Here is a 19,819-nt window from a genome sequence, read left to right as displayed (position 1 = left end):
ATCAGGTTCAAGTCCGGGCTCTGGCGGGGCCACTCAAGGACATTGAGACTTGTCCTGAAGCCACTCCTGCATTGTCTTGGCTGTGTGCTTAGGGTCGTTCTCCTGTTGGAAGGTGAACCTTCTGAGGTCCCAGTCTGAGGTCCTGAGCAATCTGGAGCAGGTTTTCATCAAGGATCTCTGTACTTTGCTCTGTTCATCTTTCCCTCGATCCTTAGTAGTCTCCCAGTCCCTGCCGCTGAAAAACACCCACAGAATGATGCTGCCACCACCACGCATCCCCGTAGGGATGGTGCCAGTTTTCCGCCAGATGTGACGCTTGGCATTCATGCCAAAGAGTTCAATTTTGGTTTCATCAGACCAGATAATCTTGTTTCTCATGGTCAGAGTTCTTTAGGTCTCTTTTGGAAAACTCCAAGCGGGCTGTCATGTGCCTTTTACTGTGATGTTGCTTCTGCTTGGCCACTCTACCATAAGGCCTGATTGGTGGAGTGCTGCAGAGATGGTTGTCCTTCTGGAAGATTCTCGCATCTCCACAGAGGAGCTCTGTCAGAGGAACCATCGGGTTCTTGGTCACCACCCTGACGAAGGCCCTTCTCCCCCGATTGCTCAGTATGGCTAGGTGGCAAGCTCTAGGAGTCTTGGTGATTCCAAACGTCTTTCATTTAAAAATGATGGAGGCCACTGTGTTCTTGTTGACCTTCAATGCTGCAGACATTTTTTGTACCCATCACCAGATCTGTGTCTCGACACAATTGTGTCTTGGAGCTCTACGGACAATTCCTTTGACCTCATGGCTTGGTTTTTGCTCTGACATGCACTGTCAGCTGTGGGACATTCCATATAGACAGGCGTGTGCCTCTCCAAATCAATTGAATTTAACACAGGTGGACTCCAATCAAGTTGTAGAAACATCTCAAGGATGATCAATGGAGACAGAATGCGCCTTAGCTCAAGTGTCATAGCAAAGTGTCTGTTAGCAGTTGATGTTACGCTTCAATAACACAGACCCCAAAGCAAATCAGGCAGAGAAAAATAGGTTTATTCAAAGAGGACAAATCATAGATGTTATGCTGAGAGGCAGATGTTCATTCTTCCCTGTCCTCAGTGATTCTCTCCACAGAACCAAGTGACAGGATGTAATTTATAACCTAACCCTAGCCTGTGGTTGATCAATTAGAATTCCTTGCAATAAAACTAGGCCAATGGCCAAATAACAAGTACCCTGTTTCAGACAACGTAGACCAATTCCTCCCATGTCTCTGACCCATTGATCATTAATGCCCTATTACAGAAAACCCACTATTTCCATTGATCGTTAATTCCCTCTTGACCTTTAGTCCTCTGTGTTGTACATTTATCTTCAAAATATTCTTACAGGCCCTAATACTTACATAAATAAGTTTATTTTTAATACATTTGCAAAAATGTTTCAACCCGTTTCAGTCATTATGGGGTTGTGTGTAGATTGAGGATTTTTGATTGAATCAACTTTATAAGGCTGTAAAATAACATAATATGGGAAAGTAAGGGTTTGAATACTTTCTGAATGCACTGTATGTGCCATTCAGAGGGTGAATTTCATTTGAAAAGTGTATTGCACCGGTTTGTGTCAAGAACTGCAACGCTGATGGGTTTTTCACACTCAACAGTTTCCCCGCGTGTATCAAGAATGTCCTTTGAGTGCTGGACATTCCAGCCATCTTGATACAACTGTAGGAAGCATTGGGGCCAGCATCCCTGTAGAACACTTTGACACCTTGTAGAGTCCACGTCCAGACAAATTGAGGCTGTTCTGAGGGGAAAAAGGAAGGGATGCATCTCAATATTAGGAAGGTGTCCTTCATGTTCTCTTACAGTGTCAAAAGACTACCACCTTCGTTAAAGGGCCATTGCAGACATGTCTCTCTCAATATCAAATCCTTTCTGGTATGAATATATCATTTCCGGGTATAATATTCTGGCTGAGCTAGACCTACGGTTTATATGCTCTCCGGAGCAAATTATAATGGAATTAGTTTGTGTAACAGATCAAATTGTCATTGAGCTTTTTGAAGTTCAAGTTTCAAAAGCTATACAGGACTTTTACATGGTATGATACACTACAAATGACCCTTTCAAGAGTCCATATAAAACGTAACAAAAATGAAAATCTAAATCAACTGCATAATTAACTCTTTATGGAATCAAAACTATAAATACTGAATAATAAAAACAAATGAATAGAACAAAAAAAACAGACCATTTTGGCAGTCTTTTCTTAAAAACATTGATTTTACAGTTATATTGCTCAGAATGTGATGCTATTACCTGAGCTACACTGATTTTGCATTAAAGTCTTAAATATATCTCAGCTAGGGGCCCATATTATTCATGTTCTTTTGTTACGTTCACATTTAGTACACACATGATTTGAATATTGCTTAATTGGAAACGTACAATAAATAAAAATGTCTTGCCTTTGTCCTGCGTCTAGCTAGCAACAACCGTCCATCGCTATATATAATATTTTCTCTGTATCAAACCACAGTACAACACACTTCTCAAATACATTACATTCACACAGAATACAACATCAACAGCTGGTAAATTGATGTATAAGGCCTAAGGACAACAACAAAAAATTGTGAGGCCGTACATACAGTGTACAGTGTGATAATGAACACACAACATATGCCTGATGGTCAATGTCAAACACATTCAATTCCAGTGGCTCCGCTCTTCGAACCACTATTATTATATATGATCGGGTATAATTTTAGTAGTGGCATTACTGAATTTTAAGCCATTGTAACGTTACAGTATAGTGCAGAATGCTTGGATATCGTGGCTTGTTGGTTGAGTGGCAGCCATGTTTATTTATATCTCCCCTGAGGCCTAAAAACTACCCTCAGGGGAGATATAAATAAACATGGCAGGGTGTCAAACACACCAAGGACATATAACACAGATGAAGTGGCAGAGGCCCTCTGAAAACCCCACTGTCCGAAAGGCAATATCATGGGTGTCACAAGAGTCTGAAATAGGAACCCTGTTCTCAATACAGTACAGCACTTTCAAGGGAATAGGGTGGCATTTTTACATTTAAGTCAGTTAGCAGACGCTCTTATCCAGAGCGACTTACAAATTGGTGCATTCACCGTATGACATCCAGTGGAACAGCCACTTTACAATAGTGCATCTAAATCTTTTAGGGGGGTGAGAAGGATTGCTTACACTAGAATAGGATGCCATTTAGATGCACCTTTGAAGTGCCCCCATTTTCCCTACGATCCATCCATGTCATTTCCTCAGTGAAGTGTTCTTCCTGGTTCCCACCACCGACGTTGGTTTGGTATCAGAGGGTACTCTCGTAGGTGATTGGGGACTCGGTCATAGTTCCGCTTTGCTCCCGCTCTGCATATCCAAGGAAAAAGGGCAGAAAATAATTTATTAAAATGGCTTTTACCGTGTGTGTGTGTGTGTAACTGAAGTGCCTCTGAGTATAAACAAAATATGACTATAGGCCAAATGGTCAACATGGAAAATGTCTCAGTGAGTGTAGTCTGAGACACAGCGATGGGCAGGTAACACGTTTCACCAGGACACACAGTGTAGTCATAAAAAAAATCTCCCTGCAAACCTGAAGAGCAAAAAAAGCCACCATTGTTTGGTGACAGGGCTGAGACGAAGCATGACGCAGGAAACAAAAGACTACCTGAAGCCACAATGCAAATCATTCTCCAACCCACGGCTTCTCTTTATTAGCCTGAGATTCTGACTGATAAGCTCTGTTTCACCACTGTCAACAATGTTGAAACAAAAGCATAACAGTTTGGATTCCAGGTTTTCCAAATAAAGATAATCTCCGTCATAAAGAGACACTGCTTTTCATAAGCATGCTTCCTTCCCTATGCTGTGTGGACAAAGCTATGACAAGCTGGTTTAAAAACAAAAAGCACAATGGTGTATAATAGGAGTGGAGGTTAAAACCATAATGTGCTGTATAAGGTCACCATTTATGTCATGTGGAGGATGACAGCTGTCACTCAAGCAAGGTTAGTAGTAGTTGTGGGTTTTTGTGTGCGCTTCGATTTTAAAAACACAGATGGTGAGGCGGCAGTCCCTATTACTGTGTGTGTGTGTACACTTCGGTCTGTGCATTTATGCAGACGATGTGTTTGTGCGTTCTCACCCCAGGCAGGGTTCTTTGGTTTCTGCAGCAGGCGAGGTCCCATGAGTCCGATGACCAGGGCCCCTATGGGGGCGGTGAGCAGGATGGAGAGCACGGCCACTGTCAGCACGTCCATGCCGTACTTCTTCAGCTCTGTATCCTCCTTGATGCGGGCCATGTCCAGCGCTGTGGAGCCGATGGCCGCCTGGGGAGAAAAGAGGAAGGGAGGAGATCGACACATTGGCCACGTTACCGTAAACATTGTGAGTTAAAGCACCTACAATTTATTGGAAAGCTCAAGTCAAACTTAACGCTGATGTTGGGAATGATGACAGATTTTCCCCAAACCCTTCCCCTTCTCATGCAGAGCAGCACCAGAGTGTGAAATTTTTTATTTTTTACTCACAATACTAATATTGTTACAGACAAAAACGTGTTGCAATCACAAGTTAGTTACAATATTCAAATGCTATGGTTATTTTGCTTTTTGAAACCTTTTATTGTGTCAGGAAAATTGTAGCCTTAGAATCTTGTTCTTGTTTTTTTTTTTTTTAAATAGAGAGATGAAAGGTAGGAGAGTGCTGAAAGAGCATTAAGCTGGATTCGAGCCCGTGTTGGCAGAGGTAAATCGTACGTGTGCTCCACAGGTAGCGGCTTAGACCACTCCAGGCCACCTTGGTTCCTGTTTAACGTTAAGTACCTGTACGGTTGCTTTGGGTAGCCAGGCCAGAGCGATGAAGAGCTTCTCTTTGAAGTTGAAGCCGGCACACAGCACACAGACGAAGGTAAAGAGAACACGCACCAGCAGACCAATGGCCAGAGAGCCTATGCCCAGGCCTGGTGGGACAGGGAAGGGAATAGGGGGTAGAATGATAAACACTTTACTCAGGTTGAAGTAGGAAAACACACCTGATAGAAGATCTCCAAAGAGCAGGGTATAAAGGTATATGTGGTGGGTGTGTTCTTACTGACTGTGTGTTTATGCGTGTGTTTGTGTTCTCACCGACAGTGTTTTTGTCCAGCTTTGAGATCTGGATCTCAGCCCCGATCAGGCCAAAGAGCAGTGGCTGGAACACTTCCCAGGCAATACCCACTATGTCCTCCACAGGGACCTGCACACAAACACAGACTCAGTCAGACACACACGTTACGGTTTCTCAAATTACTGACGTTTTCAAACACAATTTGTGAAAGTAGTCAAATGGAAGGGTTTGAGAAGCACTATCAAGACAAGTGATTAAAAAAAAAAAAAGTTTTTGTTAACACTTACCAGACACAAACCAGACTACAGAGAGAGTTCAGCAAACACCAAGACTTCACAACTTTGTTTCTCTACTAGAGAATCTGCCTCCCAAAGAGACAATATCAGATGTGACTCGGTGACTGTATATTTTGGATTGGGCCTCTGTATACTGACTGGAAGGGTCCCACTGTGTCTTAAGACAACAGTTTGTGCTACACTGGAACGTTCAAGCTGTCCAGCTGCTATCCGATGCTTTAGTTTAGTCCACTGTGTTAGAGGTAAGGGCTAGAGGGGCATTTGGGTGTTGGGTGAGAGAGTAAGTGCCTAGCTAGAAGATGTGTGGAGGGTTGAGTGAGGGGTCGGCACGGGATGGGGGTCGTTGACTGACCTTTGACCTTCTCCAGCCCAGGCCAGCCAGGAAGGCAAGGACCAGGGTGCAGAGGCCCCCTGAGCCGGGGAAGCCAGCCACGTTGCTGCCGAACACGGCAAACACCGACAGGCCCAGCAGCAGGAATGAGCGCTTCATCACGACGTTGTCCTACAGGAGAGAGAGCGAGAGAAGGAAGAAAGGACGCATTAATAAAGTTTCCCAAACAAAGACTATGTCCCTGGACTAACATTACTGAGAAAGGGAAACGCTACTGAGAAAACTGAGCTCAGTTATAGGTCAACTCTACAAGCGAGTTTCCTAGACCTGGCCTACTCCTAGACTAAAAGCTAAGTGCTTTCGATGGAGATTCCTACCTGGTCTTTGCTGGGAAAATAGCGCAGCAGAAATCCCAGCAGTACCCCAGCTACCATTCCCCCTCCCACCTCCAGTATACCTCTCAGCAGGTTGTACCACATGGAGCCTGCAGAGGGAGACACAGCACAACAAAACATATGAAGTTAATATCAAAACAGATGGGATCGTCCCAAGTGTTACCCTGTTACTTATAGAGTGCACTACTTTTGTCCCGAGTCATATGTGGACCCTGGTCAAAAATAGTTCACTCTATAGGGAATGGGATGCCATTAGGGACGCAGTATGCAGCGGGAAGTCAATAATACAAATCATGCAATACAGAGGAAGACACCGTAATAGCTCATACGAAATGGTCCTGTGTAAGCTCAGTTGGTAAAGCATGGCGCTTGCAACATGGTTCGTAGGTTTGATTCCCGAAGTGTGAGGGTGCCATCTATTGGATCCAGCACGGATTGCAGGAAGATCTCTAGTAACGTAGCAACAAAAACAGATAATAAAGTTCTATTTTTTTCTACTGGTCTCCTCTCATCATTGGCTCAGAGCAGAGGCACAAATCAACATGCTCCCGACTAATTGGATCCCTACCGGTGGCGAAGGCCATGCCCATGCAGGTGGTGAAGCCGGTGATGGCCAGGATGTCGTCGAAGCTGCCGGCGGCCATGAGAAGGGTAGGGATGCCCTGCTCCAAGCCGTAGCCGTCCTTCTGCAGCAGCAGCATGGAGGGAACCACCACGGCCGGGGACACGGCTCCCAGCACAAATCTACAAGGGACGGGAGAGCCAAAGTGAGGGTTAATCATCATATTCATCAGGTTTGGGTTGCCAGAATGGGTGAGTTTGGGTTTCCAGGCTGAAGAATGACCTTTGAAGTAACAGTACAAACCTACAGGAGAGGAGACGCACTATGAGAGTTCATCATATAATGTGGGCCCGTGGAAGATGCTTTCAAAGGTCGGGTTACTGTAAAAGCACTTTGACAACTGTTGATGTAAAAAAAGGGCTCTAAATAAAAATAACACATTTGATTGATTGATTTGAAGACATCACAAACCTAGAAGGGACAGGGGAGGGGAGAATACAATGAGTAAAGAAAGTGTTTAATGATGCAGCTTTACTAATAGGGATTAGTTTGAGATATACACTATATGTGGACATCCCTTCAAATGAGTGGATTTGGCCATTTCAGCCACACCCAATGCTGACAGGTGTATCAAATCAAGCACACAGCCATGCAATATTCCATAGACAAACATTGGCAGTAGAATGGCCCTACTGAAGTGTGGCAGATCATCACATTTCTGCCCTGCTAGAGCTGCCCCGGGCAACTGTAAGTGCTGTTGGCAATGTCTAGGAGCAACGACTCAGCCGTGAAGTGGTAGGCCACACCAGCTCACAGAACGGAACTGCCGAGTGCTGAAGCACGTAGTGTGGAAAAATCACCTGTCATCAGCACAAGAACTGTTCGTCTGGAGCTTCATGAAATGAATTCCCTTGGCCGAGTAGCTGCACACAAGCCTAAGATCACCATGCACAATCCCAAGCATCGGCTGGTGTGGTGTAAAGCTCATCAGTGCCCAACCGCACTAATGCTCGTGGCTGAATGTAAGCAAGTCCCCGCAGCAATGTTCCAACTTCAAGTTGAAAGCCTTCCCAGAAGAGTGGAGGCTGTTATAGCAGTAAAGGGGGGACCAACTCCATATTAATGCCCATGATTTTGGAATGAGATGTTCGACGAACAGGTTTCCACACCCTTTTGGTCATGTAGTATATTTAGAGGGATGGATGAATAGAATGATGGACAGATCAGAGTGAGAGACCATAAAAGTGGAGAGGACAAGAGAGAGAGCAAGAGGAGCGAGGACGAGAGAAATAGAGAAGACAGAGATATAGCAAAAGAGAGGGAGAGAGCGAGAAAGAGAGGAGAGAGAAAGAAAGAGAGCAAAGGGCTAAGTGTCAGGATGAAATGAAAATGTATAAAGGCGGGGTCTCCAATCCTGTTCATCGAGGGCTAACCATCCTGTCGGTTTTTGCTCCAACCCCAGTTAGAACTAACCTGGTTAGAGCTAATTATTAGAATCAGGTGCACTAGATTAGGGTTGGAGTGAACTCCTTCCAGGAACAGGATTAGAGAGCCCTGGAATAAATGATACTTCAAGTGTTCATGGTGAGGTAGCTGCCAAATACTCTACACCAGTCTTATTGGAATGCAAGCGGTGTTAGGTAGCCCTTTAGCTTTACAAATGCATCGGGAGGCAGAATACTGAATGGGATTGAGAAGTAGAAGGCTCAGAGAGGACGACAGAGCGACAGCGAAGAGAGATCGAGAGAGAAAGAGAGAGACAAAACGAGACCGAGAAAGAGAGTTTACCCTAGGATGAATCCCCAGATCCAGGGCAAGCCCATGAGGAAGTGGGAGACGATGGCGACGGTGCAGGCCTCGATGACGCAGGGTCCCATTCCCACGCGCGCACACACCATACTCAGCTTCTTCAGAGCCTGGGAACACACATGTACACACACATTAATGGAAAAATCCACATTGCATTAGTCCATTGTGGATACAGTTTTGCATGTCTGCAGTGAAGTTTTGAAGAAATAGGAAGCAAAGTGTCAATTGCTACATCATCATGATGATGACGATGAGTTTTGCATCATACGATGTACTTTGCGCCATGACGACGTGGCAAGTGACACTTTGCTTCCTGAAAGTCATGAAAACTTAACTGCTGAAATGCAAAACATTTTGGGACTGTATCAACAGTGAACTAATGAAAAAGATATACACATATATAGTTTGAGGGGATGTTTCCTTTAACACAGGAACTTAAATAATAAAAGACAAGTACTAAACACTAAAAGCGTCGGCCTATGGAGAGAGATGAGTGTTTGATTGACATACCGAGCCGTCCAATCCCAGGCCTGCTCGGGCCAGGATGACAGCGAGGGCAATGTTCCTCAGGGAGGCAGACCATCGGGTGTCGATGTACACGGCGTCCGTTACCACGGGGATATTACGCAGCAGGAAGCCCGTCAATAGCATACCTGTAGAGAATGACAGAAAACAATGATAACTTTAATATAATAGTATGATAAAAATAATACTTTTATAAAAAAAACATGGTGTTATTCTTTGGACTTCTTTGGACTTGTTCTGAAGACAACCATGTTTTTTTAAAGAGTTAAACAGAAAACTTCAGGCTAAGATATTCAAATGCCAAGAAATACACCTTGTATGGAACTGAATATTACAAAAGTTGAAGATCAATTGGTTTAAGATATCAAAGGCTTCTAGGCATAGGAGTCTTTTGGGAGTAAAGGAAAAACGTTTCCAAGTAGGGATAATGCAAACATTGGAGTCTTTAATCTACTGTATGAAATTTAATTGCCTTTTGAAGGTCAGAAAGATCAATGTGGTCCTGTGTGGTTCAGTTGGTAAGAGACTGGCATTAGCCAACGCCAGGGTTGTGTGGATTTGAGGCAACGTAGGCCAAAAAAAAGTCTGTTCAGTTCAAACAATGAAACAGGGACTTTGAACTGGGAAACAGAGTTCCTCTGGGTTTACACAAAGAAAAACAGGGGTTGGAGAGACATTAACTATCAAAGATGTACATCCAACATTCAGGACTTTACTTCTGAACTATGGGAGTGGCCTCTGATCGTTAGTGTAGTGTCTATCCGACAAAGATGGCAAATCAAAAGACCCACAAAACACTTATTTATTATCTACAATCTCCTTTCTGGACTGTTGAAAGTGAGGAGCAGGTTGTGAATCTAAACGTCTGACTATCTCCTTGTGGGCTGAACGAGTGGCCACTGTCTTATTATAGGGGTCTATGCAAACTACAGGACTTGTCATGTGGTTACCGGCATCAAGACTTTGGTCAAAGCTGCGCCGTGTCTCAACCAAGTCTCTATATTGTGTTAAGAAATGCAAATAGATTTGAATTCACTCCCTATCAGTCTAAGTCAACAAGGTTGTTCATTTGGTTAGAAATGGAATAAGGTGGGATATAAACTCACGCCACTGTCTAGGTATGGTAGTAACACATGTATGACGTACTACACACAAAGTAGCAGTGTTGGCAAAGCCAGACAGAATAATAAAAGACTGTTTGACCATGTTACATGCAGCTGAAACAGTCCCATTTGACATGTATAGTAAAGAGCAGTAGTGAGGGGACAAGCAAGTGCATGCATGCTAAATGTAGTGAGTGGGTGTGTTTAATCTGAATGTGGGTAAGTCCCCGTTTCAGTGTGTGTTCTATCTACGATAACAGCAGATATATATTACCAGCAGCCAGGCCACCACTCCCATACCAAAGACAAAGAAAAAGATGGCGTCTCTGACTGTTACTGGGGGCGGCAGGGTAGCCTAGTGGTTAGAGCGTTGGACTAGTAACCGGAACACACAAACACATATATATATACACACACTCTCTCTCTCCATTCGCATTACCTACCCAGTAACGGGGGAAAGGGAGGCAATTTGGGCAGATGTATGAGGCCCACCAGTTTGCCCCCGGTGACGGAACAGATGAAGAGCACGGTGATGCCGAACAGGTTCCCCCTCGGCAGACACTCCTTCTCTGTGATGGACCACACCACGCCAAACAGCACTAACGCAATGAGGACTGGGAGGGAGGAGAGGTCAGAAGTTAGTACGTGGCCAGTTAGCAGTTTTTGCCTTTCACCTGCCAAATAAAATAAAATGTGATGTACTTGATTTGCAAGGTATAATGGATTCAAAGGTCTACTACTAAGCCTAAATGTTAACTTGTATATTTCAGTACATCAGGGACAGTGGGTAGTGCCTTAGTCCATCTGTAAATCTACTCCCATTGTGCTATATAAATGCCTCAGGGTATAACTGTGGCACTGTTCAACAGCATGCACTGGATAAAAATCAGCAATTCTAGAGGACCTTTGTTGCCTTTATTGACACACACTGGTTCTACAAACTCCATCCTAACATATTACCCGCTCTCTCCATTTTCCACTCGCCCAAGCACAAAACACTACAAGATGCCAACCCCTGATCCCATAGCAATGTCACCAAGGTAACATTTCTATGGTAGCATTAGCCCCCCCTGGTGCCCAGAATTAAATAAAACACAGACCACAATGGCATTACCAGCACATTGTAGCGTTATGAAGGTTCATTAGGCAAATATTGTTATCTCTATTCTGGTGTCCATAGAAGTAGAATTCAATTCTATGGGCACCAGCATAGAGACAATATTAGAGTGGCCTATTTCTATGCTGGTGCCCACCCTTGGTGATGAGGGAGGACAGGAGGCCTCGTGGCGGGCACGGGCATTCCCGACGGAGCCTGCCACAGCAGATGACCGGGGGGTCGGTGTTGGTGCCCGCATCCACCACCGGGCTACGGGGGATGAAGTAGGTCTCCTCCGTGACTTGGGGGGTGGAGCTCCGGCGCACCACCACCTGAATCTGGTTCACACCCAGGAACTACCGGGGGAGGGGGGGGCAGAGACGTAGAGGAAAAGGGTCTTAGCTCCAAATGAAAATGTGTCAGTAGTCATACTTTTTAATGAAACTTTCTTACTACAAAAATGACATTTCAATACAAGCTTCTGAAAAAGGAACACCCTTATTGGATATTTGTTATTTTTTTGCCAATGAGACACTTGACACGAAGGGACACTTCGATGTTTTTCCAAAACTTGCTTCCAAAAAGCATCCTTACGACCCCATCGTACTCTGATCCCCGTTAAAAGGTGCAATATGCTAAAATTCGAATATATAGCGTAATTTCAGTTTATGTAACAAAACAAGCAATGTATAGTGTATGTGTAACCTTTATTTAACTAGGCAAGTCAATTGAGAACAAATTCTTATTTACAATGACGGCCTACACAAGCCAAACTCGGACGACGCTGGGCCAATTGTGCGCCGCTCTATGGGACTCCTAATCATGGCAGGTTGTGATACAGCCTGGAATCGAAACAGGGACTGTAGTGGCGCCTCTTGCACTGAGATGCAGTGCCTTAAACCGCTGCGCCACTCGAAGTAGAGAATCCTTGTACCATTTAAACCTCTGAAATATATTTTCAATAACCAAATATATTGTTTTTTCAGCAGTTTGAAGCTGGTGTACAAAACCAAAAGATGCAAAAACAGACTTAACGGAAGCATTGAAATAGTGCAAAGAGAACAGCTCTTGCTTTCAATGAGAATGACTGATCTATAACTAACATTTCCATGCGAATTTGGACAGGTCGCCCAAAAAGTTGCATATTGTAGCTTTAACTTTGCGAGGTGAAATTTTTGCATTCTTTCAAGAGAGAATGATTGTGGTGTCGAACTTGTTTAGTGTAGCCTCTCCTAACAATTGAAAGTTGATAAGAATTAGAGGTCGGCCGATTATGATTTTTCAACGCCGATACCGATAATTGGAGGACTAAAAAAGCCGATACCGATTAATTTGACGCTTTTTTAAATGTATTTGTAATAACGACAATTACAACAATACTGAATGAACACTTATTTGAACTTAATATAATACATCAATAAATTCAATTTAGCTTCAAATATATAATGAAACATGTTCAATTTGGTTTAAATAATTCAAAAACAAATTGTGGGAGAAAAAAATAAAAGTGCAATATGTGCCATGTAAGAAAGCTAACGTTTAAGTTCCTTGCTCAGAACATGAGAACATATGAAAGCTGGTTGTTCCTTTTAACATGAGTCTTCAATATTCCCAGGTAAAACATTTTAAGTTGTAGTTATTATAGGAACTATAGGACTATTTCTGTCTATACCATTTGTATTTCACTAACCTTTGACTATTGGATGTTCTTATAGGCACTTTAGTATTGCCAGTGTAACAGTATAGCTTCCGTCCCTCTCCTCGCTCCTACCTGGGCTCGAACCAGGAACACATCGACAACAGCCACCCTCGAAGCAGCGTTACCCATCGCTCCACAAAAGCCGCGGCCCTTGCAGGGCAAGGGGAACAACTACTCCAAGTCTCAGAGCGAGTGACGTTTGAAACGCTATTAGCGCGCACCCCGCTAACTAGCTAGCCATTTCACATCGGTTACACCAGCCTAATCTCGGGAGTTGATAGGCTTGAAGTCATAAACAGCTGCTGGCAAACGCGCGAAAGTGCTGTTTGAATGAATGCTTACGAGTCTGCTGGTGCCTACCATCGCTCAGTCCGACTGCTCCATCAAATCATAGACTTAGTTATAACATGATAACACACAGAAATACGAGCCTTAGGTCATTAATATGGTAGAATCCGGAAACTATCATCTCGAAAACAAGATGTTTATTTCAGTGAAATACGGAACCGTTCCGTATTGTATCTAACGGGTGGCATCCATAAGTCTAAATATTCCTGTTACACTGCACAACCTTCAATGTTATGTCATAATTACGTAAAATTCTGGCAAATTAGGCGGCCCAAATGGTTGCATATACACTGACTCTCCGTGCAATGAACGCAAGAGAAGTGACACAATTTTACCTGGTTAATATTGCCTGCTAACCTGGATTTCTTTTAGCTAAATATGCACATTGATTTTAAGAAAGGCATTGTGGTTAGGTACACATTGGAACAACGATACGCACCACATCGATTATATGCAACGCAGGACACGCTAGATAAACTAATAATATCATCAACCATGTGTAGTTAACTAGTGATTATGATTGATTGTTTTTTATAAGATAAGTTTAATGCTAGCTAGCAACTTACCTTGGCTTACTGCATTCGCATAACAGGCAGTATCCTCGTGGAGTGCAATGAAAGGCAGGTGGTTAGAGCGTTGGACTAGTTAACCGCAACGTTGCAAGATTGAATCCCCCGAGCTGACAAGGTAAAAAATCTGTCATTCTGCCCCTGAACGAGGCAGTTAACCCACTGTTCCTAGGCCGTCATTGAAAATAAGAATGTGTTCTTAACTGACTTGCCTAGTTAAATAAAGATTAAATAAAAGTGTAAAAATAAATAAATAAATAAATAAATCTGCCAAATTGGTGCCCAAAAATACAGATTTCCGATTGTTATGAAAACTTGAAATCAGCCCGAATTAAATCGGCCATTCCGATTAATCGGTCGACCTCTAATAAGAGCGGTACTGGAGCAAATGTCAACGCTACTGGCTTTTTTGCCTCCATTTCTTTGACACGCCTATGTTAAGTGGTTCTTCATTGTTGACAAAGAGGTTAGTCATACTAACAATACACTACTGTGTTCCCAGTAAGTAATAGTTCTCATGCTTATCATAAAGAGTAGATACAGACTTTTACTACAAAGAGTGTACCACAATGAGAACAGTTAGTGTCATGAAAAAGGCTGTTGTTCCAACTTATACCATACTCTGTGAAAAAAAGAGGCTGGCAAAAGTAATGGGAAAATCTGCTGGTAGGGTACATCTCGAGGTATGTTTCAAATGACCTAACAAAACGTCAGCAATGATTTTACTTTTCTTTTCCCATAAATAATTGACCCCATCAATGCATAAAGCCAAATAAGAGTGCACAGTACACTGCCAATAGGAAATGTAAACTAATGCCTTCAAAACTGATTCTAGATCAATGTATGGAACTAGTATTACGCCAAAGCTTCCGGTCCGCCATTTCTCATAGATTCAGTGACTCGGTATCATTAAATGATGTAAAGGCTATCTATTAGCAGTTTGGCTAAAGCACTAGATATACTATACCTCTGAATGGTTCGTTACTGGCGAGGCTCCGTCACTGTGTTCTAGGTCCAGCAAGGGAGAAGGTGTAGGTGGCTTCGACTTGGGCTGGTCGTCCTCCATCATGGCATCTAGTACAGTTCACGTTCTCCTCCTCACTTCTCTAAGCTCACAGCAAATGCAGTGGAGGGTTGGCCATCGGTGCATTGCTGCTCTGTTCCTGTTGTATCCCAAGGTCTGACTGTCCAGCACTAGCTCCCATTCAGTGAGTCATCAGTCAAAGGCAGTGAGAGTGAGTGTTTGCTTGGTGGAATTGGCCAGAGAGGCATTTGAGGCAAACACGGGCTGAAGAGATAGGAGGTGGAAATCAGCCAAATGCAGGAGCAATCAAAGGTGAAGGTAAACAGTAACTGTAAAACAGACAATAAAGACTGAGGTTTTCACATTTCAGCATTCTGCTATGAGTATGGAATGAGACTGGGAATAAGGGCATCAACGCATGAATTCATAACTTCATATAGAAATCATACTATGTATTAGCTACATTGCCACCACTCTCCTTCTCCTATGATAAAGGCATTCAATATAATGGCATTTCAATTACAGCAGTATCCATTTTATCGGAACCAAGCTGAAGTTCGATTACTTTATATGAACACGTTCCACCCAGTTTTTATGCGAGTAAAGTCATACTGAATAAAAATACATTGTGACAGCTGTGACGGAAACAGGAAGTGTCGGTACAATTTTAGAAATGCCGACAGATCATTTGTTCGTTCAACACGGTTGGATCTTTTTGAACTTCACAGGGTGGCGACAATGCACAGTGATGCGCTTGATGCCGCTTTCCAATACATATCTAGGTCCTTATTCTGGTGACATGATGATCGGTGCTTGACTGCCGTTCGACAAAAAATACAAATATTCTCATCATGTAGACTTGCCTACCCGCACGCAGAACTTCCTTTCATAGGATAACCAAATCGAAAGTCATTCTTATCCATCAGGTGATTAGTTGAGCTTTATTTGAAGGCGTGACATCACTTTGAGCATCACCGTACTAGGCGGTGATACAGCCCGACAGGATGCTCTCGATTGTGTATCCGTAAAAGTTTGTCTGGATTTTGGGTGACAAGCCAAATTTCTTCAGCCTCTTGACGTTGAAGAGGCGCCGTTGCGCCTTCTTCACCACACTGTGTAGGTGGACTATTTCAGTTTGTCCGTGATGTGTACGCCGAGGAACATAAAACTTTACACCTTCTCCACTGCTGTCCTGTCGACATGGATAGGTGGGTGCTCCCTCTGTCGTTTCCTGAAGTCCATGATCATTTCCTTTGTTTTGTTGACGTTGAGTTAGAGGTTGTTTTCCTGACACCATACTCCGAGTGCCCTCACCTCCTCCCTATAGGCCGTCTCGTCGTTGTTGGTAACCAAGCCTACCACTGTTGTGTCGTCTGCAAACTTGATGATTGAGTTGGAGATGTGCATGGCCACGCAGCCATGGGTGAACAGAAGGGGGCTGAGCATGCACCGTTGTGGGGCCCCAGTGTTGAAGATCAGCGAAGTGGAGATGTTTCCTACCTTCACAACCTGGGCGGCCTGTCAGAAAGTCTAGGACCCAATTGCACACGGTGGTGTTGAGAGACCCAGGGCTTCAAGCTTAATAATGAGCTTGGAGGGTACTATGGTGTTGAATGTTGAGCTGTAGTCAATGAACAGCATTCTTACATGGGTATTCCTCTTGTCCAGATGGGATAGGGCAGTGTGCAGGCGATTGCATTGTCTGTGGACCTATTGGGGTGGTACGCAAATGGAAATTGAAGTGGGTCTAGGGTGACAGGTAAGGTTGAGATGATATAATCCTTGAATAGTCTTTCAAAGCACTTCATGATGACAGAAGTGAGTGCTATGGGGCGATAGTAATTTAGTTCAGTTACCTTTGCCTTCTTGGGTACAGGAACAATGGTGGCAATATTGAAGCATGACTGAGATAGGGAGAGATTGAATATGTCTGTAAACACACCAGCCAGCTGTGTCTGAGCCGTTGAATTGCGACTCCACTTTGTCTCTATTACATACAATTCGCTTGCCTTGCGGAGGGAATGACAACAGTTTGTATTCAGCCATATTCACAGTCATCTTTCCATGGTGAAATGCGGTGGGTCATGCTTTCAGTTTTGCGCAAATACCACCATCTATGTTGCCAACGTAGCGGTGCGCACACTGAATGATGTGGCACAGATGTTGGTCACACACTTCAAGATTCTTCACTTGTTTGTGAGGATTCTCAATACCACGCAGTCTCATGAAAACAATTGTGTGATTACATTTAATGTAGCTATGAGCTGAGTGTGGCGGTATTTCAAATATAAAGAGCTGGCTCTTTTGCTAGTTGTCCTGATGTATCTGAATACGTGCCAGGAGGTAAGATATGACTATATATAGCTAGCTCCCACAGCCGGGTCAAAGCTAGCTAGCTATATTGAACTAAAATATAACATTTCAAAGATTTGATTGAGTTACAGTTCATAGAATGAAATCAGTCAATTTAAATAAATTCATTAGGCCCTAATCTATGGAGTTCACATGACTGGGAATGGGCGTAGCCATGGGTGGGCATAGATCCACCCACTGGGGAGACAGGCCCAGGCAATCCGAATGAGTTTTTCCCCACAAAAGGTCTTTATTACAGAAAGAAACCTACGCAACCACAGGTGAAGAATCTGGATGTGGAGGTCATGGGCTGGCATGGTTACACGTGGTCTGCGGTTGTGAGGTCGGTTGGACGTACTGACAAATTCTCTAAAACGATGTTGGTGGTGGCTTACGTTAGAGAAACAAACATTAAATTATCTGGCAACAGCTCTGGTGAATATTCCTACAGTCAGCATGGCAAGTGCACACCCTCTCAAAACTTGAGACATCAGTGGCATTGTGTTGTGGGACAAACCTGCACAGAGGCCTTTTATTGTCCCCAGCACAAGGTGCACCTGTGTAATGATCATGCTGTTTAAAAAAAATCAGGAGAAATGCTCACTGACAGGGACGTAAACAAATTTGTTCACAACATTTGAGAGAAATAAGCGTTTTGTTTGTATGGAACATTTATGGAATCCCTTATTTTCAGCTCATGAAACATGGAACACTTTACATTTTGTGTTTATATTTGTGTTCAGTATAGAAAGAGATTCCATAACGTTAGGTTACGCGAGTTACCTTGCCTCACCGAGTACGGTTATATTTACACAATAGTACGATTATTGTGAATCATCAGATTAATATAATAGTTAGTTTAAAACGTTTACATGTTTTGCCGGAATAATGATTTTGCTAATAATCCTGTTTAACGTTTTACATGGACACATTTGAAATCAGGCTACATGATTGGCGATTTTCTGCTTTAAAAAAAAAATATATTCCTATCAAAATAAACATGCGCTCATACATTCATTAACACGAATAATTTGATATTCAACAGATTATCGGATAAGGCCGAGTATGGCGTTAAGTGTTTACATGACCATCTTCAATCGGTGTAACGTCAAAATCGAAGTAAACAAACACCGATTAAAACACCGGGTTTTCTAAGCAAATTTTGGAATTTGGCGTTCAAGCACTGTAATTGATATGCGCATGTGCCAGCACCGGTAGCTCGAACAAACGGGAAGTATACGTTTTAGAAATCGTTTTCGCATACAAACTATATGTCCGAACTATTGTTGTGTGCATGTAACCGTCCTCGAGTCTCGACGTCAAACTGCAAAGTTACCACACAGACACATTATTACAAAACAGCCATCGGGATAGTGAAAATGAGAACCAGTACCGCCAAAAAATATGACGTTGTTTATGCCAGTAAACTACACTGACTGACGTTAATCCAATTTTGAAGAACAAAACACTAATCAATGCTAGGTTTAACGCGAGACCATATGGCACCTTTTATGAACCTAGCTACTTTAGCTGGCTAACGTTATTCTCAAGCCTATGGCATATGGTCTCGCGCATTAGCAACAAACTAGCTAGTTGGCTTCATCGTATCTTTACATTCACATGATTCATATCGATGGCCTTTAAAAAAAAATTATTCCCGTAGACGCTTAAAACATAACTGCTTAACACTACGGCTAACTATTATGCCCCGGCGGTCTAAAACCGCAATGAATTACCGCGCGCTAACCTTCAGAAAAATAGCTACCAAATGTTGTTTTATAAATCACACCATAAAGTAGTCACAATGACTTGTCACTCACCTCAAAACGCAATAACTGCCATGCCCATTGTATGAACGGTGTGTGCCTGCTAACGGATTCCACAGGATTAGTGATGTCCACTCCTGCACGGAGTTGCTACAGTACGTGATGATGGGCAGGAGGGATGATGAGATCAGTGTGTATTATTACAGTAACACACCGTTTTTAATTCAGGATTTTGACTGCTACAAGGCTAAGCAACAATATAAAAATAAAAAGTACATAATTTAAAAAAGAAACATACATAGCAATAGTAGTTGGACCTATTGATCGGATCCGTATACTGTTCGTTCAATCAAAATCCGAATTTAAACAACGAAGACGGATATGAATTTCCACTGCATTACATTGTTTTCTAATCTCATCCACAAATTGTTACTCAATAACAGAAAGGCGTGGAGAGCAGCGGCTACAAACTGGATAAATACACACGGAGGGGCGTGGCTAAATGTGACCACGCCCCTGTGTAGGGGACAGCGGTAGTTTACTCCCATGTGTCACGCTAAACCAGGTATTCCCAAACTGGGGTACGCGCAATGCCGTCGGGGGTACGCCAAATTCACATTTTTATTTTTAATTAAAAATTTAAAAAATCTTCACATTTTCAAACAGTCCATTTATATTTTCCAACAGGGCTATACATTTGGGTGAGTTTTTTTCTCGCATCAGTAACCTCCTTTCACTGCCAAAAATGAACATGTTATTATCTAGTGTTCAGCGAAATAACAACACAATGTCAAAAACAGGTAGCCTAGTT

At 43.1% G+C, this 19,819-nt stretch overlaps 1 protein-coding gene across 1 annotated transcript; it reads right to left on the bottom strand.

Moving 5' to 3' along the window:
- Positions 1-1,018: 1,018 nt before the first annotated feature.
- On the bottom strand, positions 1,019-19,446 carry LOC118395352 (sodium/hydrogen exchanger 9B2-like). The gene is made up of 14 exons (XM_035789097.2): positions 19,307-19,446; positions 19,063-19,158; positions 14,834-15,154; positions 11,408-11,606; positions 10,598-10,768; positions 9,037-9,179; positions 8,506-8,633; positions 6,724-6,899; positions 6,138-6,244; positions 5,782-5,931; positions 5,154-5,262; positions 4,851-4,987; positions 4,172-4,355; positions 1,019-3,393 (listed from the first exon to the last, which is right to left on the bottom strand). Exons 3-14 carry the CDS (start codon positions 14,933-14,935, stop codon positions 3,335-3,337), a joined length of 1,665 nt encoding a protein of 554 aa, XP_035644990.1. The 5' UTR covers positions 14,936-15,154; positions 19,063-19,158; positions 19,307-19,446; the 3' UTR covers positions 1,019-3,334.
- Positions 19,447-19,819: the final 373 nt, after the last annotated feature.

The sequence above is a fragment of the Oncorhynchus keta genome, chromosome 16 (genome assembly GCF_023373465.1).
Source record: "Oncorhynchus keta strain PuntledgeMale-10-30-2019 chromosome 16, Oket_V2, whole genome shotgun sequence".
NCBI lineage: Eukaryota > Metazoa > Chordata > Actinopteri > Salmoniformes > Salmonidae > Oncorhynchus > Oncorhynchus keta.
Note: the sequence above shows the minus strand (reverse complement) of the source record. Positions and strands in the feature narration are given on the sequence as shown.

What these genes read in the sequence shown, in the direction of transcription:
- LOC118395352 (XM_035789097.2), bottom strand. Translation starts at nt 14,935, where the DNA reads ATGATGGAGGACGACCAGCCCAAGTCGAAGCCACCTACACCTTCTCCC. An exon ending in TGGGCTGGAGAAGGTCAAAG is followed by an intron (nt 5,263 to 5,781) that starts GTCAGTCAACGA and finishes GTTTGTGTGCAG; the next exon opens with GTCCCTGTGGAGGACATAGT. An exon ending in GCTGGACAAAAACACTGTCG is followed by an intron (nt 4,988 to 5,153) that starts GTGAGAACACAA and finishes CTGTCCCACCAG; the next exon opens with GCCTGGGCATAGGCTCTCTG.